General features: G+C 37.6%; 1 protein-coding gene across 9 annotated transcripts in view; it reads left to right on the top strand.

Moving 5' to 3' along the window:
• ASH1L (ASH1 like histone lysine methyltransferase) overlaps window positions 1-27,385 on the top strand; it is a 207,940-nt gene that overhangs the window by 170,907 nt on the left and 9,648 nt on the right. For all 9 annotated transcript variants that reach the window (XM_070779558.1, XM_019953617.2, XM_070779564.1 and 6 more), the window contains 9 exons: window positions 15,107-15,215; window positions 15,651-15,815; window positions 15,978-16,072; window positions 17,680-17,837; window positions 21,673-21,825; window positions 23,742-23,796; window positions 23,879-24,011; window positions 25,189-25,437; window positions 26,412-26,498. In XM_070779558.1, coding sequence (XP_070635659.1) covers window positions 15,107-15,215; window positions 15,651-15,815; window positions 15,978-16,072; window positions 17,680-17,837; window positions 21,673-21,825; window positions 23,742-23,796; window positions 23,879-24,011; window positions 25,189-25,437; window positions 26,412-26,498 — 1,204 coding nt within the window. The remainder of the gene's footprint in view (window positions 1-15,106; window positions 15,216-15,650; window positions 15,816-15,977; window positions 16,073-17,679; window positions 17,838-21,672; window positions 21,826-23,741; window positions 23,797-23,878; window positions 24,012-25,188; window positions 25,438-26,411; window positions 26,499-27,385) is intronic.

Raw genomic sequence — 27,385 nt, forward strand, 5'->3', positions numbered from 1 at the left:
CAAAAAGAGAATGGGATTCAGCATCATTTATGATTAAAAAAACTCTACAAAGTGGGTAAAAGAATGTATCTCAACATAATAAAAGGTGAATGTGACAACCAACAGGTGAAAAATTGAAAGCTTTTCCTCTAGAATCAAGAATAAAACCAAAATAAGGATGTCCACTCCTACCACTTCTATTCGACATAATTACTCCAAGTTTTACCCAGATGAGGTAGCTGCTACTGAGGCTGCTAAGTCACTTCAGTCGTGTCCAACTCTGTGCAACCCCATAGATGGCAGCCTACCAGGCTCCGCCATCCCTGGGATTCTCCAGGCAAGAACACTGGAGTGGGTTGACATTTCCTTCTCCAATGCAGGAAAGTGAGGTCGCTCAGTCGTGTCCGACTCTTCACGACCCCATGGACTGCAGCCTACCAGGCTCCTCCGTCCATGGGATTGTCCAGGCAAGAGTACTGGAGTGGGATGAGGTAGGCAAAAAAAAAATTAAGTAAAAGGCATCTCATTGAAAAGGAACAAGTAAAACTGTCTCTTATTTGCAAATAGTATTACATATAGAAAAATACTATATATATATTATATGTATAATATAGAAATATAGAAAATTACATATAGAAAAAATATTGTTTGCAAATAGTATTACATGTAGAAAACCCTAAAAACTCCCATCAGAAAACTTTTTAGAACTGAAAATTTAGTGAAGTTTCAGGAGACAAAATATAAAAATCAGTTGTATTTTCATACATGAGTAACTATCAGAAATTAAAAACAATCCCTTTGCAATGGCATCAGAAAGAATAAAAGACCTAGGAATAAATTTAGCCAAGGAAGTAAAAGACCTGTACACTGATAACTGTAAGCTACTGATGAGAGCTTACAGGAGACATAAATAAATGAAAAGATACTCTGTGCTCATGGATTTCAAGAGTTATTACTGTTTAAATGTCTGTACTACCCAAAGCATCCTACAAATTCAGTACAATAAAAATAAAATTCCAATGGCACTTTTCTCAGAAGTAGAATAATCCTAAAACTTAGGTGGAACCACAAAAAAATTTCAAATAGTCAAAACAGTCTTGACAAAGAACAAAGTTGAAGGCATCATACGTCCTGATTTCAAACTAGATTACAAAGCTATAGTAATCAAAACAGTATGCTACTGGCAGAAAAACAGATACATAGATGAATGGAATAGAATAGAGAGCCCAGAAATAAACCCATGCATGTATGGCCGATTGATTTATGGCAGAGGAGCCAAGAATATACAATAGGGAAAGGGCAGTCTCTTCAATATAGGGTGTGGGAAAATTGGACAGCCACATACAAAAGAATGAAATGGGATCACTGTCTTTCAACATAAACAGAAATCAATTTAAAGACTTTGAGTGTAAGACCTAAAACCATGAAATTCCTAGAAGAGGATAAGCTCCTTGTCATCAGTTTTGACAATGATTTTTTGTTTGTTTTAACACCAGAAGCAGGGCATTAAAAGTAGAAATGAACAAGTGAGACTGGTAAAACTAAAATGTTTCTGTACAACAATGGAAACCATAAACAAAATGAAAAAGCAGCCTACAGAATGGGAGAAAATATTAGCAAATCTAGTAAGGTGTTAATATTCAAAATATATAAGGAAAGCATACAAGTCAATAGCAAAATAGAAAATCCAATTAAATATAGTTGGAAAATCTGAATATACTTTTAAAGCAGACATATAGATGACCAACAGATATATAAAAAAGTGCTTAATGTCACACTAACCATCAGGGAAATGCAAGTCAAAACCACAATGAGATACCACCTCACACCTATTAGAATGGCTGTTCTCAAACAGATAAGAAGTAATAAATGTTAGTAAGAATGTCAAAAAAGGTTGGGGGAAAACCCTTGTGCACTGTTGGTGGGAATTTAAATTGGTACAGCCACTATCAAAAACCATATGGAGGTTCTTCGGAAAATTAAAAATAGAAGTGCCATACAACCCAGCAATGCCATTTCTGGGTATTTATCTGAAGGAAAAGAAAAACACTAACTCAAAATGATTATCTGTATCCCATGTTCATTATGGCATTATTCATAGTAGCTGAGGCATGGAAACAACCTAAGTATTCATCAGTGGACAAAGAAAATGTGGTATGTGTCTACAATGGAATATTTAGCCACAAAAATGAGGAAATACTACCATTTGTAACAAAATGAATGGCCTTGTTTTGCTAAATGAGATAAAGAGAAAGACTAGTTCCATATGATCTCACTTGTGTAGAATCTTTTGAAAAAAAAAGCAAACTCATAGATAGAAATTGGTAGTTGCCAGAGGTAAGGGTTTGCAAGCTTGGAAAAATAGGTGAAGGTGGTCCAAATAAATAACACCTGAGGATGTAATGTACAGCCTGGTGACTATAGTTAACAATACTACATTGTATATTTGAAACTTGCTTAGAGAATGAATCTTAAAAATCTTATCAAAAGAAAATAATTTGATACTATGCATGGTGATGGATGTTAACTAGAGTCATTGTGGTGATCATTTTGCAATATATACGTATAATAAATCATTATGTTACATCTAAAACTAATATTTTATGTCAATTATGTCTTAACTTTTTTTTTTTAAGATTGGCAGAATAGATTCCCTGGTGGTCCAGTGGTTAAGAACTCACCTTGTAGTACAGGGGATGCAGGTTTGATCCCTGATCAGGGAACTAAGATCCCACATGCTGCTGGGCAACTAAGCCCACTCACTGCAACTAGTGGGCTCGCGTGCCACAACAAAAGATCCCATGTGCTACAACAAAGACCTGATGCAGCCTAATTAATTAATTCAAAAAATACATCATCCAACTGTATACTGTGTATAAGAGACTCACTGAAGATCCAAAGACACAATCAGGTTGAAAGTGAAAGGATGGAAGAAGATATTCCACGTCACTAAATAGTAGCCAAAAGAGAGTGGGAGTGGCTAAAATAGACTTTAAACCCAAAAAGGTTAAAAGAGACAAAGAAGGACATATGTTTCTTAAAAAGATTCAGCAAGAAGATATAACAGTTGTAAACATTTACACACATGATAGAACTTCAAAATATAGGAAGCAAAAACTGACAGTTGACAGGAGAGATAATTCTGCAGTAAAAATTGGGAGACTTCAGCTCCCCAGTTGATAATGAAAAGAACTACCAGAGAGGTAAGTATGGAATAGAGAACTTACATAATAAACCAACTAGATCTAAAACAAATACCAAGACCCCACCCAACAACAAACAGCATTTACATTCTTCTCAAGTGCACATGGGACATTTTGTTAGGCAGAAATTCAGTTTCAGTAGATTTTTTTTTTATTTTTTGGCCATGCCACATAGCATGTGGCATCTTAGTTCCCAGACCAAGGATTGAACCCACGCCCCTTGCATTAGCAGTACAGAGTCTTAACCACTGAACCAAAACTGGGACACTGAGACACTGATTTCTGTTTGGTTTTTTTTTTTAGGCCACACTGCATGGTTTGTGGGAGCTTAACTCCCTAGCCAGGTCAATAGTTTTTATTTATTTATATTTTTGGCTATGCTGGGTCTTCATTGCTACACAAGCTTTTCTCTAGTTCTGGTGCACAGGAGCTACTGTCTAGTAGCAGGCTTCTCATTGTGGTGGCTTCTCTTCTTGTGGAACATAGGCTCAAGGGTGTGCAGGCTTCAGTAGTTGTGACATGTAGGCTCAGTAGTTGTGGCTCATGGGCTCTAGAGCACAGGCCCAGTAGTTGTGGCTCACGGGGTTAGTTGCTCCACGTCATGTAGGATCTCCGTGGATCAGAGATTAAACCCATGTCTCCTGCATTGGCAGGTGGATTCTTTACCACTGAGCTACCAGGGAAGTCCCCAGTATTTTAAAAGATAGATATTATAGAAGGTATCTTCTGTAACCGCAACAGATGAAAGTTAGAAAATCAGTAACATAAAGGAAACTGGAAAATTCATGATACTTTAGAAAGTCACGAACTTTTAAACAACCAGTTGGTCAGAGAAAAAATCACAAGGGAAATTATTAAATACTTAGAGATGAATAAAAATAGTATAAAGTACCAAAAACCTATGGAATGTAGCAGTAGCAGCACTATGGGGGAATTTTATAGCTATAAATGCTTACATTAAAAAACAAGAAAGAGCTCAAATTAAGAACCTAACTTTACAACTTAGAGTGGAAGTGTTAGTCGCTCATTTATGTCCAGCTCTTTGTGACCCCATGGATGCCAGTCTCCTCTGTCCATGAAATTCTCCAGGCAAGAATACTAGAGTGGGATCCATTCCCTTCTCCAGGGGATCTTCCCAACCCAGGGATTGAACCTGGGTTCCCTGCATTACAGGCAGATTCTTTACCATCTGAGCCACCAGGAAAGCCCACTTTACAACTTAATGACCTAGAAAAAGAGCAAACTGAATCTAAAGTTAGGGCTGGAGAATCCCATAGACAGAGAAACCTGGCAGGCTACAATCTCTAGGATCACAAAGAGTTGGACACTACTGAAGCAGCTTAGCACAGGCACAACAGAAATCTAAAGTTAGCAAAAGGAAGGAAATAATAAAGATGAGAATGAGAACAGAGATAAATAAAATCTAAAATAGAAAAACAATAGAGAAAATCAGTGAAACCAAAGGTTGGTTCTTCAAAAAGATAAAATTAACAAACCTTTAGCTACAGAGATGAAGAAGAAAGAACTCAAATTACTAAACTCAGAAATGAAAGTGGGGACATTACTACCAATTCTACAGAAATGAAAAAGATTAAAAGAGAATACTATGAACAGATGTATACCAAAAAATCTGATAACCTAGTTGAGATGGACAAGTTTCTAGAACCACAAAACCTACTGTGACTAAATCATGAAGAAATAAAAAATCTGAATAAACCTGTAACTAACAAATGTATTGAATCAGTAATCAAAAATCTCCCAACAAAGAAAAGCCCTTGACTTGATGGTTTTACTGATGAATTTCTGAAGGAGATCAGCCCTGGGATTTCTTTGGAAGGAATGATGCTGAAGCTGAAACTCCAGTACTTTGGCCACCCCATGTGAAGAGTTGACTCATTGGAAAAGACTCTGATGCTGGGAGGGATTGGGGGCAGGAGGAGAAGGGGACGACAGAGGATGAGATGGCTGGATGGCATCACTGACTTGATGGACGTGAGTCTGAGTGAACTCCAGGAGTTGGTGATGGACAGGGAGGCCTGGCATGCTGCGATTCATGGGGTTGCAAAGAGTCAGACACGACTGAGCAACTGATCTGATCTGTCAAATTAGTACCAAATCAATTTTTTCCAAAAAATTGTAGAGAAGGAAACACCTCCTAATTTATTGTATGAAGCAAGCATAACCCTGATACCAAAGCTTAGCAAAGACTCCCCAAGAAAACTACAGACCAATACCTGTTATGAACATTGATGCAAAAATCCTCAGCAAAATACTAGCAAGCAATTCACCAGCATATTAAAAGAATTGTGCACAGTGACTCTGGAATTTCATCCTGGAAGGCAAGGATTGTTCAGCATAGGAAAATTGATCAGTGCGATACACTACATCAGGAAAGTAAAGGAGAAAAGAAGTCACATGGTCATCTCAGTTGATGGAGGAAAAAAGCATTTGACAAAATTCAACTCCCTTTTCATGATAAAGATACTCAACAAAATAGGAATAGAAGGACTGCCTTAACATAATAAAAGCCATATATGAAAACTCACAGCCAACGTAATACTCGGTAGTGAAAGACTGAAAGCTTTTCCTCTAAGATCAAGAACAGGACAAGGATGCCCACATTCACCGTTTTATGCAAAATAATATTGGAAGCTCAAACCAGAAAAAAAAAATAGATATAAAAGGCATCCAAATTGGAAATGAAGAATAAAAATTATCTTTGTTTGCATATTGTATGGTCTTCTGCAGTTGCATTTGTATGTACAAACTGAGCATTTTGAAAAGGAGATTACAAAAGCAGTTCCATTTGCAGTATCATGAAAAAGAATGAAGTACTTAAAATTAACTTAATGAGGTGAAAGAATTGTACAATGAAAGCTATAAAACATTGTTAAAGACATAAATGAATGGTAACACATCTCATGTTCATAGATAAGAAGATTTTATTTTATTAAAATGGCACTATTACCCAAAGTGGTCTACAGAGTCAATGTAGTTCCTATCAAAATCCCCATGACATTTTTTTTTCAGAAATAGAAAACCTATCTGAAAATTCATATGGAATCTCAAAGGACGCCCAAATAACCAAAATAATCCTTAAAAAGAGCAGAAGTGGAGGATTCACACTTCATTTGAAAACCTACAGAGTAATCAAAGCAGTATGTATGGTATAGGCATAAAGACAGGCATATAGACCCATTAAATAGAATAAAGAACCTTGAAACAAACCCCTACATATATGGTCAAGTAATCTTTTACAAGTGTGCCAAAACCGTTTAGTGAAAAAGGGATACTCTTTTCAGTAAAAGGTGCTAGGAAGACTCAGTATCCACCTGCAGAAGTATGAAGTTGGCCCCCTACCAAACACTGTACAAAAATTAATTGAAACCAATCAAGAACCTAAATGTAAGACCTAAAACAATAAAACTTGAAGAAGAAGGCATAGAACAATAGTTTCACAACACTGGACTTGGAAATATTAACTTCTATGCAGAGTACATCATGAGAAACGCTGGGCTGGAAGAAGCACAAGCTGGAATCAAGATTGCCAGGAGAAATATCAATAACCTCAGATATGCAGATGACACCACCCTTATGGCAGAAAGTGAAGAGGAACTAAAAAGCCTCTTGATGAAAGTGAAAGTGGAGAGTGAAAAAGTTGGCTCAAAGCTCAACATTCAGAAAACGAAGATCATGGCATCCGGTCCCACCACTTCATGGGAAATAGATGGGGAAACAGTGGAAACCGTGTCAGACTTTATTTTTCTGGGCTCCAAAATCACTACAGATGGTGACTGCAGCCATGAAATTAAAAGATGCTTACTCCTTGGAAGGAAAGTTATGACCAACCTAGATAGCATATTCAAAAGCAGAGACATTACTTTGCCAACAAATCTGTCTGGTCAAGGCTCTGGTTTTTCCTGTGGTCATGTATGGATGTGAGAGTTGGACTGTGAAGAAGGCTGAGCACCGAAGAATTGATGCTTTTGAACTGTTGTGTTGGAGAAGACTCTTGAGAGTCCCTTGGACTGCAAGGAGATCCAACCAGTCCATTCTGAAGGAGATCAGCCCTGGGATTTCTTTGGAAGGAATGATGCTAAAGCTGAAACTCCAGTACTTTGGCCACCTCATGTGAAGAGTTGACTCATTGGAAAAGACTCTGATGCTGGGAGGGATTGGGGGCAGGAGGAGAAGGGGATGACAGAGGATGAGATGGCTGGGTGGCATCACTGACTTGATGGACGTGAGTCTTAGTGAACTCCAGGAGTTGGTGATGGACAGGGAGGCCTGGCGTGCTGCGATTCATGGGATCGCAAAGAGTCGGATGTGACTGAGCGACTGACCTGATCTGATGCTGCTGCTGCTAAGTCACTTCAGTCGTATCCGACTCTGTTGGACCCCAGAGACAGCAGCCCACCTGGCTCCGCCTTCCCCGGGACTCTCCAGGCAAGAACTCTGGAGTGGGTTGCCATTTCCTTCTCCAATGCATGAAAGCGAAAAGTAAAAGTGAAGTCTCTCAGTCGTGTCCGACTCCCAGCAACCCCATGGACCACAGCCCACCAGGCTCCTCTGTCCATGGGATTTTCCAGGCAAGAGTACTGGAGTGGGGTGCCATTGCCTGTACACGGAATCAAAAGGCTGCCTATACACAGAATCAAAAGGCTGCCCACAGAATGGCAGAAAATATTTGCAAGTCATATATCTGATAAGGTATTAGTATCAAGAATATATAGAGAACCCCTGAAACTCAACAACAAAAAAACCAACCCAATTCAGAATGGACAGAGAACTTTAATTAATATTTTAATATATTTCTATAAAGAAAATATGCAGATGGCCAATAAACAAAAAGATACTCAAAATGACTGATCATTAAGGATATGCAACTCAAAACCATAAGATACTACCTCACACCCTCAGAATGGCTACTGTGGAAATAACAGAAAACAATAAGTATTGACAAGGATGTTAAGAAATAGGAACCCTTGAACTCTATTGGAAATATAAAAATGATATATCCACAGTGGAAAAGGGTAGGGATGTTCCTCAACAAATTAAAAATAAAATTACTGTATAATCCTGCAGTCCAGCTTCTGAGTGTTTATCCAAAAGAATTGAAAGGAGGTTCTCAAAGAGATATCTGCACCCCCATATTTTAGTAATATTATTCATAGTAGCTAAAATTTGGAAGAACCCAGGTGTCCATAATGAATGAAGGGATAAGGAAAATCTGGTTTTTACATACAATAAAATTCAGCCTTTAAAAAAAAAAAATTCAGCCTTTAAAAAAAAGAAAGTTTTGCAATATACTACAACATGAAAAGACCTTGAGGACATTAGTCAGTTCATTTCAGTTCAGTTGCTCAGTCATGTCCGACTCTTTGCGACCCCATGAATCGCAGCACACCAGGCCTCCCTGTCCATCACCAACTCCCGGAGTTCACTCAAACTCATGTCCATAGAGTCGGTGATGCCATCCAGCCATTTCATCCTCTGTCGTCCCCTTCTCCTCCTGCCCCCAATCCCTCCCAGCATCAGAGTCTTTTCCAATGAGTCAACTCTTCACGTGAGGTGGCCAAAGTACTGGAGTTTCAGCTTTAGCATCAGTCCTTCCAAAGAACACCCAGGGCTGATCTCCTTTAGAATAGACTGGTTGGATCTCCTTGCAGTCCAAGGGACTCTCAAGAGTCTTCTCCAACACCACAGTTCAAAAGCATCAATTCTTCGGCGCTCAGCTTTCTTCACAGTCCAACTCTCACATCCATACATGACCACTGCAAAAACCATAGCCTTGACTAGACGGACCTTTGTTAGCAAAGTAATGTCTCTGCTTTAAAATATGCTGTCTAGGTTGGTCGTAACTTTCCTTCCAAGGAGTAAGCGTCTTTTAATTTCATGGCTACATGTAATTTCATCACCATCTACAGTGATTTTGTAGCCCAAAAAATAAAATCTGACACTCTTTTCACCGTTTCCCCATGTATTTCCCATGAAGTGGTGGGACCAGATGCCATGATCTTCGTTTTCTGAATGTTGAGCTTTAAGCCAACTTTTTCACTCTCCACTTTCACTTTCATCAAGAGGCTTTTTAGTTCCTCTTCACTTTCTGCCATAAGGGTGGTGTCATCTGCATATCTGAGGTTATTGATATTTCTCCTGGCAATCTTGATTCCAGCTTGTGCTTCTTCCAGCCCAGCGTTTCTCATGATGTACTCTGCAGAGAAGTTAAATAAGCAGGGTGACAATATACAGCCTTGACGTACTCCTTTTTCTATTTGGAACCAGTCTGTTGCTCCATGTCCAGTTCTAACTGTTGCTTCCTGACCTGCATATAGGTTTCTCAAGAGGCAGATCAGGTGGTCTGGTATTCCCATCTCTTGAAGAATTTTCCACAGTTTATTGTGATCCACACACATTATGCTAGATGAAATAATCCAGTCACAAAAAGACAAATACTACTGTGTGATTCCACTTACATGAGATATTTAAAAGTAGTTAGAATCATAGAGACCATAGAGTAGTGGTTGTCTGAGGCTGGAGGAAGGAGAGTTTGAAAGTTATTGTTTAATAGGGATAGAGTCCATTTTACAGGACAAAAAGAGATGGAATTGCATGGTGGAGTTGACTACACAACATGAATTTTCTTTTTTGTTTCCTTTTTCTTCTTCTTTTGGCCACACCTCACAGTATGTGAGACTTTAGTTAGCTGATCAGGAATTGAACCTGTGCCCCCTGCAGTGGAAGCACTAGACCACTAATGAAGTCCAATGTGGATGTTTTTAATACCTCTGAACTGTACATTTTTAAGTGGTTAAGGTTATAAACTTTGTTACATGTGTTTTAACACAGTTAAAGAAAAATAGGCTCATGAACAACATTCCGTAAGAGTGTCCACTGTCACCACTTCTCTTCCACTTCATTAAACATTAGAATAAACAATGAAAGTTTGTAGGACATCAGTACTGAAGACCACTAAACATTATTGGGAAAAAAGACCACCTAAATTAACGGAGAAATACACCATGTTTATGGATTATAAATCTCAATATTTTTGAGATGTCAGTTCTTACCAGATCTATAAATTCAAATTCAATTTTTATGGAAATTGACAGGCTGATTCCAAAACATACATCTAATTGTGAAGGACCTTAAAAAGGTAAGATGATCTTGAAGAAAAAAATTTAAGGACTTAAACTACTAATTTCAAGACTTACTGTAGAGGTACAGTAATTAAAAGAGTAGGTGTTTGCTTGGGCTAGATTAATAGACAAATGGAATAGCATAGGGGGCTTCCTAGGTGGCTTAGTGGTAAAGAATTCATCTGCCAGTGCAGTAGATGCAAGAGACACAGGTTTAATCCCTGGGTCAGGAAGACTCCCTGGAGGAAGAAATGTCAACCCACTCCAATATTCTTGCCTGCAAAATCCCATAAACAGAGGAGCTTGGTGGGCTACAATCCATAGGGTCACAAAGAGTCAGACATGACTGAGTGCACACAGCAGCAGCAGGAATAGAGTCCAGATAAAGACATATAAATGTACTGTCACCTGATTTTATGACTTAGGTTCCACTGCAAGTCAGTTAGGAAAGGATGGCTTTTTAATAAGTGGTTCTGAGTCATAGGCTCCTGCGTCAATACACACACAAAAATTAAGATGACTCTTAGACCTAAATATCACCACTGAAGCAATCATGTTTCTATAGGCAACATGGGAGAATATTTATTAAATTTACTTTTTATTGAAGTATAATTGAATTACAATGTTGTGTTAATTACTGCTGTACAGCTTAGTGACTCAGTTATACATATTTTTTTTTTCTTTTCCATTATGGTTTATCACAGGATATCGAATATATTTCCCTGTGCTATATAGTTAGGACCTTGTTGTTCATCCATTCTATATATATCAGTTTGTATCTCCTAGTCCCAAACTCTCAATCCAGTCCTTTTTACTCCCCTCTCCCTTGGCAACTGCCAGGCTGTTCTCTATGTCCCTGATTCTGTTTCTGTTGCATAGGTAGATTCATTTGTGTTGTGTTTTAGATTCCATATATAGGTGATATCATATGGTATTTGTCTTTCTCTTTCTGACTTTCACTTGGTATGATAACCTCTGGTTGCACCCATGTTGCTGCAGATGGCATTATTTCATTCTTTTTTAGGGCTGAATAGTATTCCAGTGTGTGTGTGTATGTGTGTGTGTGTGTATACACTACATCTTCTTTATCCATTTATCCATGGACATTTAGGTTGCTTCCATGTTTTGGTTATTGTGGATAGTGGTGCTATGAACATAGGGCTATATGTATCTTTTTGAATTATAGTTTTGTCTGGATATATGCCCAGAATTGGGATTACTTAATCATGTGGTAATTCTATTTTTAGTTTTCAGAGGAACCTCCATACTGTTTTCCATAGTGGCTTCACCAACTTACATTCCCACCAACAGTGTAGGAGGGTTCCCTTTTCACATGGGAGAATATTTTCATATACTTGGGATAGATAAAATTATCTTAAACAGGATATAAATAGCACTAAAGATAAAAGAACTGATAAAATTAACGATTTCTAGTCATCCAAAGGAAACTTTGAGTGTAAAAGCACACCATACACTGAGAAAGGAGTATTTACAATGTGTTTATCTGACAAAGAACTTACTTCTGGATGAAATTTGGATGAAATTCTGGATGAAATAAAGACAATACAATTTATAAAAAAGGTAATAGACATGTCAGAATATAAAAGTGGTCAGTAATCAAAAGGTGCTTAATATTTTAGTCATCAGAGAGAAATATTTATTAAGCCATATTAAAATTCAAAGTGTTAACAAGGATTTAACACAATGTGAGTGGTCTGTTGTGTTACTGCTAGTGGAACTGTAAATTGGTATGACAACTTACAAAAGATGTTTGTACCTACCAAAGCTAATAAACACATCTAGTAAACTAGCAACCCTACTCATAAGTGTATCCCCAACATAAATGAGTGTTTATATTCAAAAGACAGGTGCAAAAAAATAAAGACATGTGCAGGAATGTCCACAGAAATTTTTTTATAAGGCTGTGCCACACAGCTTGTGGGATCTCAGTTCCCTGACCAAAGATTAAACCCAGGCCATAGCAGTGAAAGCCCAGAATCCTAACTGCTAGGCAACGAGGGAATTTCCCAGAAAAATTTTTTTTTATAATAATAGCTCAAAACTGAATATAGTCCATTGTTTATCAGCATTAAAATAGATCAGTAAATTTTGCTAAATTCATATAATGGAATACTACACAGCAGTATAAAGGTATATTATAATAGAGGGCAACATTGAGTCAAAGAAGGTAGGCATATAATTGTACATAAAACTATATATTCTGTATGATTCTATAATCTCTATGGGGATAGAGATTAGAATGGTGGCAATTCTTTGGGGGAGGGTACTGACTGGGAACGAGGTTACACAAGTGTAGAGATACATAGAATTCAACAAACTATACATTTAAAATTTTGTATTCTGTGTAAGTTATGCCTCCCTCCCATGTTTTTAATACAATATATTTTAGTATAGGATCAAATTTTAAATGTTATGGTATGGAACAAGGGTCAGCACTCTTGGAATGTGGTGGTGTGCCAATAAAAATTTAGAAAGACCTGGGGGAATTTGTCTGCCTCCATAGTTTCCCAGCCACTGGCATAGACTAAAATAAATGGGACCTAATCAAATGTAAAGCTCTTGCACAGCAAAGGAAAGCATAAACAAAACAAAAAGACAACCTAGAAACTGAGAGAAAATATTTGCAAATGATGCAACCACCAAGGGCTTCATTTCCAAAATATACACACAGCTCTTATAACTCAATTACAAACAAAAAAAATCAGTTGGGCAGAAGAACTAGACATTACTCCAAAGAAGATGTACAGATGACCAAGCATTTGAAAAGATGCTCAACATTGCTAATTGTTGAAGAAATGCAAATCAAAACTACCAACAAGGTATCACCTCACACTGGTCAGAATGGCCATCATTAAAAGGTCTACCAGTATCAAATGCTGGAGAGGGTGTGGAGAAAAGGAACCCCTCTTATACTGTTGGTAGAAATGTAAATTGATGCAGCCACTATGGAAAACAAGATGGAGATTCTTAATAAACTAAAAGTAGAGTTGCCATATGATCCAGCAGTCCCACTCCTGGGCATATACCTAGAGAAAACACTTAATTCAAAAATGTATGCACCTTAATGTTCTTAACAGCATTATTTACAGTAACTAAGACATGGAAGCCATCTAAGTGTCCATCAAGAGATCAGTGGAATTTGCAGGGCGGCAGTGGAGACACAGGTACAGAGAACAGGTTTGTGGACCCAGCAGGGGAAGAGGAGGGTAGGACGAATGGAGAAAGTGGCATGGAAATATATACACCACCATATGTAAGATAGATAGCTAGTGGGAATATGCTGTATGACTCATGGAGTTCAAACCAGTGCTGTGACAACCTAGAGTTGTGGGATGGGGTAGGAGGGAGGTTTAAGAGGGAGGGGACATTTAAAGATGAATGAATAAAGATGTGTCTATATGTATGCTGTGTGTGTGTGTGTGTGTGTGTGTGTGTGTGTGTACACGGACATAAAAAAGAATGAAATAATGCCATTTGCAGCAACATGGATGGACTTAGAGATTATAATACTAAGTGAGGAAGTCAGAGAAAGAAAAATACCACATGATATCACTTATATGTGGAATCTGGGCTTCCCTGATGGCCTAGATGGTAAAGAATCTGCCTGCAATGCAGGAGACTGGGTTTGATCCCTGGGTCAGGAAGATCCCCTAGTGAAGGGAATGGCAACCCATTTTAGTATTCTCATCTGGAGAATTCCATGGACAGAGGAGCCTGGCGGGTTACAGTCCATGGAGTCGCAGAGTCGGATACTACTGAGCGACTTACACCTTCACTTACGTATGTGGCATCTAAAATGTACAAATGAACTTATTTATAAAACAGAAACAGACCCACAGGCATAGAGAATCTTAAAATTTTCAAAGAGGATAGGGATGGGGAAGGATAAATTAGGATTTAAGGATTTGCAGATATAAACTACTATATATAAAATAGATAAACAGGGCTTCCCTGGTGGCTCACTGGTAAAGAATCTGCCTGCCAATGTAGGAGGTAGGGTTTCATTTCTGATTCAGAAAGATCCCACTTGCCATGGAGCAGCTAAGCCTGAGAGACACAACTGCTGAAGCCCACACACCCTAGAGCCTTACTTCACAATAAGATGTGCCACTGCAATGAGAAGCCCTCTTGCCACAACCTCTGCTCACCACAACTAGAAAAAAGCCTGTGCAGCAACAAAGACCCAGCAGAGCCAGAAATAATTAAACAATAAAATCCTACTGTATAGTACAGGGAACTGTATTCCGTATCCTGTGATAAACTATAATGGAAAAGAATATGAGAAAAAGCACTCAGTAAACGTTAGCTAAAATTATATGTTACTCTGTAAAGCATCTAGAACAGTACATGATACCTTATTAATAAAGTAGATAAAATAGAACAAAAGAGACACTTGCGTACAGGTTAGAAAGGTGGAGATCAGTAGAAACTAGAAGATTTTTATCCATAGGAAATAATTGTAATTTGTTTAGTAAGTAAACTAATGCCCTATGTTAAAAGGACTTCGAATACCAAGCAAGAAAAGTTTGACCTTTGACAGCAGAAAGCATGTTTTCCAGAAAACTAGTTTAGGACTATTAATCTGTCAGTATTATACAGACCGGATAGAAGAAGAAAGAGATTAAAGATGGAGTGACTGGCCAGGAAACTTGAATGATTGGATACAGAAACAGAGGCAAATTTGAAATCAGTATACCAACCTTTCTGGTTCTCAGGCATGGTATTATGAACCTCTGCCTTTAACTCTTGTCCCTTTCTCTATAGGTCTGTTAATGGAGTGTACCGGATTGGACTATATGCTCTTAAAGATATGCCAGCTGGTACTGAACTCACTTATGATTACAACTTTCATTCCTTCAACGTTGAAAAACAGGTAAGAATGATAAATTCAAGAGGGAGTTTGAACTTTATAATAGTACTCTATATTAACATGAGCCTTCGGTGAACATTACTGATTCGTAGCCACTAAAATACATTGGAAAAGATTCACTCTTTGTTCCACTTATCTAGGATACATATGTCACAGTTATTCTTTCAGAACTCTGTAGAAGAGACTGTTCAATTATTTTTTGTCTCCAGTCAGTTCTTAATTTTTCTCATGAAGTTTTTCCAAAATTTAATCTTTCCTTTCTACTACAGTGGAAACCATTTATATTCATTTTACTCACAATGAGACAATGAGTTATGTTCCTCTGTATGAAAATTTCTTGATTCAAACCTATTATTGGGTGTCCAGATACTCAGGCATTCTGTTTAAACTTTTAGATTAGACTTCAGACTAAAAACGTTATTCTCTTTCCCTTCAAAGCAACTGTGTAAGTGCGGCTTTGAGAAATGTCGAGGAATCATTGGGGGCAAGAGTCAACGCATGAATGGACTCACCAGCAACAAAAGTAGCCAACCAGTGACCTCACATAAAAAGTCTGGACGGTCAAAAGAGAAAAGGAAGTCTAAGCACAAGCTGAAGAAAAGGGTAAATAATAATCTCATGGTTTTCTCCAAATATCTGCATATAGGCAATTAATGAAATAAGGGATGTACCAGAGGGTGGCATCTTTAGAGTGGTTTTTGTATTCTTTGAGGTGATTTATGATTTATCTTATTTTTCCTGCAATCTAATCCATCTGTTTGTTAGAGAGGCCACCTCTCTGAGGAACCCAGTGAAAACATCAACACTCCAACAAGGTTGACCCCTCAATTACAAATGAAGCCAATGTCCAATCGGGAGAGGTAAAAAGAAAATTTTCTTATCTGCACTCTTTAAATTACGTGACTTGCTTGACAGTTTAAAAATTATTAAACATGTATATAGTTGAGACATTTGTTTTTTGCAGGAAGACTTTAAACAAGCATTCAGGGGTGAACTTGGGTGGAGGAAAGAACTTATTTCTAACTGAAATTTAACTTTTTATTAAAATGCGACTGTAGGCCAAAGAAAAAAATGTGTGTGTGTGTGTATGAGTTTGTCACCAATATTTACAGTTTTGTATGTGTTATAGATATCTCAAAATATCATTCACAAAAAAAAAAAAAATATCATTCACATTCATCTCTACCTTAAAATTACTGTGGTTATTAAACCCACCACTAGATCTTGTCATGTGTTAAAAATTAATGTTCATTTCTATATCACAACTTCAGGGTTTTTGTTTAATATTCTGCAAACTGTATCTTAGTTTATTCAGTTTGCTTTTAATCCTATATACTAAAAGTTACTTAAAATTTTAAATACTTTTAGTTAACATTGTTGAGAGGAGGATTACATGTGCTTCACCAGACTGCCAAGGAATGCATGGCACAGAAGAGATTAAGAATCCCTGTTTTGTTGATAAATTAACAGAGCAATAAAAAGAATCTTTAGTAGTCATCTTTGCTTTTCCCTATATTGAGATATTTGTCCATGTCTGAAGTAAGAGAAGTAAATATGTATGTCCTATTTTTCAAATTGTCTTAGGACGTTTCCTGCATCTTCCCTGACTATGTATTCCAGTATCTTAGCAAGTTCATCCTTATCTGTAACTTTACCATGATTTTAGCCCCTTTCATCCTATTTTCACTTTGAATCATAGAAATTTTACATTTCAGTAAAAGAAGGAAGTCCAGTGGTCTCTTCTTTGGCTGCATAGCAGCTGAGGTTGCTTTTTAAAACTCCTTATGCCCAGGCCACACTTCAAACCACTTACATCAGAATTTTCAGAAGTGGAACCCATGTATCAATAGTTTGTACAACTCCCCAAGTGATCTCAATGTGCAGCTAAAGTCACAAACTATAATTAGTCTAGCCTCCCTTTACTGAGGCCCATAGTTTGAGACTTAAGGTCCCATCTGTTTACATGTTTGTTAGAGTGAAAATCAAATTATGGAATCATCAAAATTGTGTAGGATTAATCAAGATGCATATAATTCATTTAAGTTTAGAGATCCATGCAGTAGCACTGTACCTGATATCTTAAATATCTTTACCTACATCTGACAGTCCAGTTCTCCTTGTTACAGCTGACCCTAAACCTATACTTGATCTTGGCAAATTCCTTTAGAATTCTACAAATACTGCATAAAGCTGTACGTTCAAGTCAACATGCTTCAGTTGCCAAAATTGTTGCAGCTTTTAGGTGGTATTTGTCAGATATTTGTAAATATTAGAGAGAAATGTTTTGTGTTATGTGAAAAAAATCAAGATGCAAAACTGAATAATGTTTCTCCATATGTAGTTCTCTTTAAAATAACTGGTTTCACTGATAAACATTTATATCATCATACCAGTGGCTTAGAGTAAACATGTAGTTAATGTTCATTGGATGGATGAATAAAGGAGCTCCTTTCTTCCTTCTTTATAGAAACTTTGTATTAAAGCATCATGTGTTCCTGGTCCGAAACTGGGAGAAGATTCGGCAGAAACAGGAGGAAGTAAAGCACACCAGTGATAATATTCATTCAGCATCATTATATACCCGTTGGAATGGCATCTGCCGAGATGATGGGAACATCAAGTCTGGTAAGGACCAGGAGACGTTCTTGTTAGTTTACAGGTATCAGCCCACCATAACCTATCCATCCCAGCACTAAACTTCTTTATCTCTACTCTAAGGAATAGGAAGAAACCCCCTTCCATCAGCCTTCCAGACATCACCTACAGTCTTATAATTACTAGATATAGTGGATCTTTTGTGTTTAGGATCCTTTCCTACCTAGAAAATAACTTGCAGACAGGATAAACAGTGATGCCAAATGCAGGAGAAAATTACATTAGTGTTAATTTCAATACTTTGTTCTCCTCCACATTGAGATCAGCATTATACAGAGATGTTCAGATTTTCTTTTTCTGACTTTCATGAGTGAATAATGTACCAGTACTCCAGAGTTCAGATCTGATATCCAGAACAGACCTTAAGAAGAAAATTTTACATATCCAAGCATCCTTTATAACTGAAAATTAAGAATTAAAAGCTCATGCTTTTTTTTTTTCACACCACCCTTCAGCTTGAGGGGTCTTAGTTCCCCAACCGAACAGGGATCAAACCTCATGCCTTCCTCAGTGAAAGCACAGAGTCCCAACCACTGGATCACAATGGAATTGCCCTCATACTGTTCATTTACTCTTTATTTCCCTCATAAGGAAGCAAGAAGTTCCCTGGTGGTCCAATGGTTAGGACTTGGTGTTTTCACTGCCAGGGCCCAGGTTTAATCCAAGTTCAGAGAACTAAGATCCTGCAAGCAGCACAAGATACCAGGGGAAAAAAAGTAGAAGCAGTCTGCATGGTGTATAAGGCAACATGTTGAGTAGGGACTAGATCGATTTAGAAATTTGCCCAAAATCTTATATCTTCTCAGTGATTTGATTGGCATAAATTCTGTGAACTTACTTTCCAACTAGTTCAAGTCTTCTGAAAATAACAGCAGTTATTTCCTGAGTATTATAGGTCAGGCACTGAGCTAAAACATATTAAAGGGTTATTCCATTTAATCTACACAGATTACCTCTTGAGGGAAGTACAGACATTGTACTTACTTTACTGCAGTTTGCAGAAACGGTTTTCTACAGATTAAAAGTTTTGTGGCAACCCTGTTTGGAGCAGTCTACAGTGCCATTTTTCCAAGAGCACTCTGTCCCTTTGTATCCTCACAATATTTCAAATTTTTTCAATAATTGTTACAGTGATTTGTGATTAATGATCATTGATGTTACTATCGTAATGGTTTGGTGGCACCTCAAACTGTGAACTTAATAAATGTTGTGTGTGTTCTGACTGCTCCGGCTGGCTAGCCTTTCTCTGCTACCCTCCAGCCAACCACACCCCATCTCCTGGCTCTCTCCCTATCTTTGGGCTTCCCTAACACCTAAAATACAATAGTATTGAAATTAAGCCAACTAATAACCCTGCAGTGGGCCCTAAGTGTTCAAGTGAAAGGAAGAGTTGCACGTCTCTCACTTTAAATCAAAAGCTAGAAATTAAAAAAAAAAAAGCTGGAAATGATTAAGCTTAGTGAAGAAGGCATGCTTAAGCGAAGACATACTAAAAGCTAGGTCTCTTGCACCAGTTAGCCAAGTTGTAAATAGAAAGGAAAAGTTCTTGAAGGAAATTAAAAGTGCCACTCCAGTGAACACACAAATGATAAGAAAGTTAAACTGCCCTATCTTGGGTTTTTTGTTGTTTTTTTGTTTTTATTTTTTTATTGATGGATAATTGCTTTACAGAATTTTGTGCTCTTTTTTTTTTTTTTTTTTTTTTGTGCTCTGTTTTTGATATGGAGAAAGTTTGAGTGGTCTGGATAGAAAGTCAAACCAGCCACTACATCCTCTTAAGCCAAAGCCTAATCCAGAACTGTCTTCAGTTCTGTGAAGGCCTAGAGATGTGATGAAGCTGCAGAAGAAAAGACTGAAGCTAGCAGAGGTTAGTTCATGAGGTTTAAGGAAAACTCTCTATAACATCAAAGTATAAGGTGAAGCATCCAATTCTGATGTAGAAGCTACAGAAAGTTATCCAGAAGATATGGCTAAGATCATTAACGAAGGTGGCTACACTAAACAACAGATTTTCTGTGTAGATGAAATACCCTAATACTGAAAGATGCCATCTACTCTGCCTTTGCTCTTTTAAAGAAATGAAGTGAAAGTTGCTTAGTCGTGTCCGACTCTTTGTGACCCCACGGACTGTAGTCTATGGAATTCTCTAGGCCAGAATATTGGAGTGGGTAGCCTTTCCCTTCTCCAGGGGATCTTCCCAACCCAGGGATCAAACCCAGGTCTCCCACATTGCAGGTGGATTCTTTACCAGCTGAGCCACAACAGAATCTAGATAATAGCACATCTGTTACAAAGTGGTTTACTGAATATTTTAAGCCCTCAGTTGAGACCTACTACTCAAGAAAAATTATTTCCTTTCAAAATACCACTGCTCATTGACAATGTACCTAATCACCCAAGAGCTCTGATGGAGGTGTGCAATGAGATTAATACTGTTTTCATGCCTACTGGTACAACATCCACTCTGCAGCCTGTGGATTGAGCAGTAATTTCCCTATTCAAGTTTTATCATCTAAGAAATAACATTTCATAAGGCTACAGCTGCACAGATACTGAACTTCTGATGTATCTGGGCAAACAAAATTGAAAACTTGGAAAAGATTGTAGAGCCCATTAAGAATATTCATGGTTCACAGGAAGAGGTCAAAATATCAACATTAATAGGAGTTTGGAAGTCATGTCCAAACCTCATGGATGATTTTGAGGGGATCAAGACTTCATTGTAGGAAGTAAACTGCAGATGTGGTCGAAACAGCAAGAGAACTAGAATTAGAAGGGGGACCTGAAGGTGTGACTGAACTGCTGCAATATTGTGGTAAAAAAGAAAGTGACTTTTTGAGATGGAATCTACTCCTGGTGAAGATGCTGTGAAGATTTTGCTGAAATGGCCCAAAGGATTTAGAATATTACATAAACTTAGTTACTAAGTCAGGGGCAGCAACAGTGTTTGAAAAGGTTGACTCCAATTTTGAAGTAAGTTCTATGGATAAAATGATAACAAAGAGCATTGCATGAAGAAAAAAGAGTATTGCATACTGCAGAGAAATCGTTTATAAAAGAAAGAGTCAAAGATGTGGCAAACTACACTGCTGTCTTATCTTCAGAAATTGCCTCACCCAACCCATCCTTCAGTAGCCACCACCCTGCTCAGTCAGCAGCTATCAATACCAAGTCAAGACCCTCCACTAGCAAAAAGATATAACTTGCTGAAGACTCAGATAATGTTTAGCATTTTTTGGCAATAAAGTATTTTTTAATTAAGGTATATAAGTTGGTTTTTTAGGCATAATGCTATTGCACACTTAATAGACTACAGTATAGTGTAAAGATTTTTTTCACATGCATTGGGAAACCAAAATCTCTGTGTGACTCTCTTTTTTGCAGTATTTACATTATTGTAGTGTTCTGTAACAAAATCTGCAGTATCTCTGAAGTGCCTGTACTACCACTCTTCGCATTTTATAGTTGAGAAGCTAAGACACAGAGTTTAAGTATCTTTCCCCAAATCAGACAGTAGTGAGGCCAGAATTCAAAAGCAGACACAAATATCTGAAACCCAGACTTGGAACTAGTATACTCTGTTGCAGCTGGCCATTAGTAAGGTCCCTCTAAATTGTAGGATTTATCTCTCTAGTAAACCCAGTGTTTTCTTATTTTTTTTAAGGAGGAAAGAAAAAACTCCATAACCACTAATCTGCTTAGTCACTTCAAGAAAAATAGAGAAAATAGCAGGAATCCATTACAGAAGAGAAAGCCACATAGAGCTCCTCTTTTCCTGAAACTAATTTTTACTCTGTCCTTCCAGATGTCTTCATGACCCAGTTCTCTGCCCTGCAGACTGCTCGATCTGTTCGAACAAGACGGTTAGCAGCAGCAGAGGAAAACATTGAAGTAGCTCGGGCAGCTCGCCTAGCCCAGATCTTCAAAGAGATCTGTGATGGCATAATCTCTTATAAAGGTACCCCAAATTCTTTCTCCTCAGCTTTTTAAAAAAATTATATCACTTTGTTCACCTGAGGTATCCAAGACCAGGAACGCATAACAATTTAGGACTGTGATTTTAGGTGGTTTACTTAGTTCTTCATTTGTCAGAGTATAGAATTATAGGACTAATTACAGTCTTCAGGAATTGTTGTCTCTGAATCCTTAGCTGTTTAGGTTAATTTTTTGTATTTATTGGAATGTTATCATAGTTAAGCACTATATTTAAAAATCACATATTTTAGCTGTAGGATAGAAGTAGGTCTTTGTCTTGAATATAATTTTCCTGAATGAGGCAGTGAGTTAGCAATTTAAGAAAAAAGTATTAAAAACGTATGACATCGGTGGTTCTTATCTGTTGATTGACAGATATCTTTGAGAATAAAGTTGTGGACTCTTACCCCAGAAAAATATTATATACCTAATTTTGCATATATTTTAGAGGGTTCACAGGCCCTTTCTACATTAAGGAAAAGGATATAAAGTTACAAGTAAATTACTTTTGAAGCATTTTCATGCAAACATTTACCCCACTTTTCCTTTTCTAAAATACATCTTTTGGATTTGTGTTAAGGGTAAGGGTGGAGAAGGGGAGAGTTTTTCGATTTAGGTCCGTAGTTTGGTAATGCACATGACTTTTTCTAACCACGAAATTTGTAGATATTTAAAATTAGAAATTTTAACAAATAATTGCTGTTTTTGCCTTCAAATTTTTTTCTGTTTTTTTTTTATAATTGAAGTATAATTGATGTACAATATTATGTAAGTTACAGGTGCACAGTATAGAGATTCATAATTTTTAGAGGTTATAATCCATTTATAGTTATAGAATATTGGCTATATTCTTGTGTTGTACAATATATCCTTGTTGCTTACTTTGTACATAATATTTTGTACGCTCTTAACCTGCTACCCCTCTATTACCCCTCCCTCATTCGCTCTCCCTACTGGTAATCACTAATGTATTCTCTGTTATCTCTCAGTCTTTTGTTGTTGTCCTTGTTAAAATCCGCCTTCAACTTTTGCTTCCTTCCTTTCCCTAAATTCTGAGGAATTTGATTTTCTTTCTCTTTTCTTTCTCTACTATTTATCTTCATATTTTAGTGGTTTTTTGCCATTTGTTAACCTCAGCATAGAGGAAGGGCCAGACCAACCTATCCTAATATGTAAAGTTTTGTGACACCTGTTCCGTTTACACTCCCTAAAGATCACACTCTGTGTTCTCAACCAGCCCTATCTGATCTAATATGAAATTGAAGTAGATGTATCTGTATGTCATTATATTCTAGGCATGAAACAGTAGGCTTTTTCTCTCTGTGTAATGAGTTATTAGAAAGTAAGAGAGCAAGTGAGAAGCAGCCCCACAACATGAATTTTATTTTTGTAATACAGACCAACTGTTGCAAGAAGATGGATTCCAGAAAATATTTACAGTACTGAATTATTCATTATCTGGAATCAAGTTGAATCCAAACCAACAGAGTACTATTAACTGTGGGCAAATAGTAAGAACTGGAAAACATTTTTTGAATGTAGTTGAGTAGGAATTTGCCTTAAGCATACTAGCTGCTACGTTAAGTTCCCATATCTCATTTTTCTTAGGAAGTTTTCATTACCCAGCTAATGCTGTTTTACATTTCAAGTGTATACATACATATACACACACACACTGTATCTTTCATATTTCAGGTAATCCTGAATGTATCTTCTGATCTCTGCCTTTAATTACCCACATTTCTGAAAAGTCTTTTCATTTTTCACTGATCTCAAAAAAAAAACATATTTTTTTTTTCCCTAACTTTAAATTTTGGGGATTCTGCTTTTTCAGTTAGGAGTTAATACTTGTCTCCCTGTAGAGTCAGTCTGTCTACTAAACCTTGCATTTTTTTGCAGATTCTTCCCGACAATCACTAGCAGCACCACTTTTGAACCTACCCCCAAAGAAAAAGTAAGTTTACATATGTGGGAATCATCCGAGTTTTAGAAAGGTCCTAAGTGTACAAGATTGACACCCTGGCTTTATGTTACAGGAATGCTGATTATTATGAGAAGATCTCTGATCCCCTAGATCTTTCCACCATAGAGAAGCAGATCCTCATTGGTTATTATAAGACAGTGGAGGCTTTTGATGCTGACATGCTCAAGGTCTTTCGGAATGCAGAGGTATTTTTCACTGACTTCAAACAGATTTAAGAAGTTTGTTCTGAAGAGGTCTATTGTAGAAGTTTAAGATGTTTACCTTCTTCTCCTAGCATCCTTCATATTTCTGGTTAAGAAAGGCAGCAGTTTTTATTGTGTACCCTTAGGGTAAATCGTGCTTACTTGAAGTGCCTTGCTGTGTGCCTGCTAAGTCACTTCAGTCTTGTCTGACTCTTTGCAACCCCATGAACTGTAGCCCACCAGGCTCCTCCGTCCACAGGATTCCCTAGGCAAGAATACTGCAGTGGGTTGCCATAGGGTTATAGTTTTCTAAATATTGGAGATATAATAAATGGAGTTAATAATACGACTAGAATGAAAGGTTAAATCATACTCCCAAAACAATTTTTGTAGAAACTTGGTTTCGTGTTGAACCTTTACATTTACGTAGTAGACATTTTGCTACATTTAAGTCGTATCTGTAGGCTCTACTCAATAATTATATGTGAAATACACAGAAACATGTATAGGCAAATAAATACATATCTTAAGGATGAATCGGCATATAGTACACTAATATATTGTAGAATAGGTGAAGCTCATTGGGGAGAGGTGGGCTTGAATTGATACAAAGAAGATGTAGAATATTGTATGATACATAGAGGATATTTTTCAGTGATTTTGAAATACCTTGGAGAGATGTTTGAAGGTCAAAAGAGACTACAAGATGACAGAGGAATTGAGACTAAAGACAAGAAATGTGAGAAAAACAGACAGATGGGAGAAGAATTGGAGCAGTCTTGAATTGTTACATGCTTTCTCCTGAACCCAGCTTCCAAATATATTTAGACTTATAGCTTTGTGTCCCTAGTATCTATAAAACAGAGGTAAACGGAGAGATTCTCGACATTATTCTTGTGGTACTTAATCATGTTCCATGGTCTCTGTGTTTTTTATCCTTGTGGACAGTAAAGTCTGTGACAGGAGTTGAATGTCAGAGTGATAGAGCAAATGGGAAAATTACCATGCAGATTCTAATTTTAATTCATTTTAGTTAAATTTAAGTTGTTTTCAATTATCTGGCCCCTATATTTGATGGTATTAAAAATGTATTAACCAAATGGGAAGATAAAGAAAATCCTGCCACCTCTTCAGGTATATTTTTAAGCCAAACATAATATCTTTCTCCTGCTTTCTTCAGAAGTACTACGGGCGTAAATCCCCAGTTGGAAGAGATGTTTGCCGCCTACGAAAGGCCTATTACAATGCTCGGCATGAGGCATCAGCCCAAATTGATGAGATTGTGGGAGAGACAGCAAGTGAGGCAGACAGCAGTGAGACCTCAGTCTCAGAGAAGGAGAATGGGCATGAGAAAGACGATGATGTTATCCGCTGTATCTGTGGCCTCTACAAGGATGAAGGCCTCATGATCCAGTGTGACAAGTGCATGGTGAGAGTCAAGAGGTGAAGCAGAGGCCTAGTCCTGATGAGTGTGGTGACTATATTCAAAGCATCAGCCCCTGCCTCTTTTGACTTCGCTTGACAAGCTATTTATGAACTTTAACTTTGCCTCAGTTTCTGTTATCCCTTACTGTTCACCATATTGTCCTTCTCCTTTTTTATCTCTCTCTTTTATTTTTTCCTCCCATTTTTTCTACCTCCTGTTCTTTGCACCTGCTTTCCACTGCACACTTCTCATGTAATCTGGATCAAGAAGAATGATAATATTTAAGGCAGTGCTTTACCGGAAAAACACTAGGGGTACTACACTCAACATAGCATTAATGTAGATGGAATTCGATATATAGAGCTCCTGATGAAGGAGTCAAGGCCTGGATTTGAGCCCTAGTATCTCCATTTGATACATCTGAACTCATTACCTTATGTAAAATGGAACTATGAGTAACACATAGGATTGTTAGAATATAATTAGGTAAGGTTAAATAAAAACATTTTGTAACTATAAAGCTTTCCATAGTAGCCATATTATTGATGCATATTACTTTGTAAGTAATAGCTTGGTACTGTATTCGTTCATCCTTCTGTTCTTTATCTGTCTCCTTATTTTGTTTGCCCAGATCCATGTATTATAAACAGTCTATATACTTATGTTAAGATACGTCCTCATTCTTTTCTCCTACTTTACCATTTATCTCTAATTTCTTACTTACCTCCTTAACCCCTAGTTCCTGTTTTACTTTACCCTGTCCTGTTGCTTTTCTTTGTTTTTTTGTTTTGCTTCACCTTGCAAGATCTTAGTTCCCCAACCAAGGATTGAACCCAGGCCATGGCAGTGAAAGTGCCAACTCCTTACCACTGGACTGCCAGGGAACTCCCGCAGATTTTTTTTATTCTTAGTCCCCAAGACTTCTCTCAGTGAGTCTAACTCCCTACATATACACACACTTCTTTTTTTTCCTGCAGGTGTGGCAGCACTGTGACTGTATGGGAGTGAACTCAGATGTGGAGCACTACCTTTGTGAGCAGTGTGACCCGAGGCCTGTGGACAGAGTAAGTTGCCTTCTGATAATACTCCAATCTAAAAGCAGGAGATGTGGCACATGGTATTTTATCTACCCTGCTCCTGATGTACTGGATTTCCTTTGATAAGTTATTCAGCCTCTCTGGGCCTGTTTCTTACAATTTCTTACGCTTTACATTGAGGGTAATAATTCTGCCCTTCCTTTTCTCAGGAGTGGGACAAAAGGAAGAATACTTAGAAATCTATGGAAGAAATGATACTGTATAAAAACCATGGTTTTTATAAACACTATCTACTATCCATAAAAGAAGTAGCTTACAAAGTTTAGAACTTGTGTACTCTAAATATCACTTATTTTAAGCAGTGTTTAAGGAAAAGAGCTCTGGACTCAGAGTCAGCAAAAAATTAGTCTCAGCCCCGTGTTTTGTTTTGTTTGGGCCATGCTGGGTCATTGTTGCTACATGCAGACTTTCTCTAGTTGCAGCAAGCAGGGGCTCCTCTTTCACTGAGGTGTGCAGACTTCTCATTGCAGTAGCTTCTCTTGTTGGCTTCTCTTGTCCGGCTCTAGGGCATGCAGGATTCAGTAGCTGCACTGTTCTGGCTCTAGAGTGCAGGCTAAACAGTTGTAGAGCTCAGGCTTAGTTGTTCCACAGCATGTGGAATCTTCCCAGAACAGGGAACAAACCCATGTCCCCTCCTCTGGCAGGAGGATTCTTAACCACTGGAGCACCAGGGAAGTCCTTAAGCCCATTTTTTAACAGTTGTTAGGTTGGGTAACTTGCCCAGTTATTAAGTGGGTTTTTTCTTAGCTCTGCCATATTTATATGTGTGGTCTTCTATAAAAGGAGATGTTTAGGCAATATTTCTTAACAGTGGTGCTGTTGTCGTTTTGAGTGGACCGCTCTTCAATGTTGAG

This window comes from Bos indicus, chromosome 3 (assembly GCF_029378745.1).
Source record: "Bos indicus isolate NIAB-ARS_2022 breed Sahiwal x Tharparkar chromosome 3, NIAB-ARS_B.indTharparkar_mat_pri_1.0, whole genome shotgun sequence".
Taxonomy (NCBI): Eukaryota; Metazoa; Chordata; class Mammalia; order Artiodactyla; family Bovidae; genus Bos; species Bos indicus.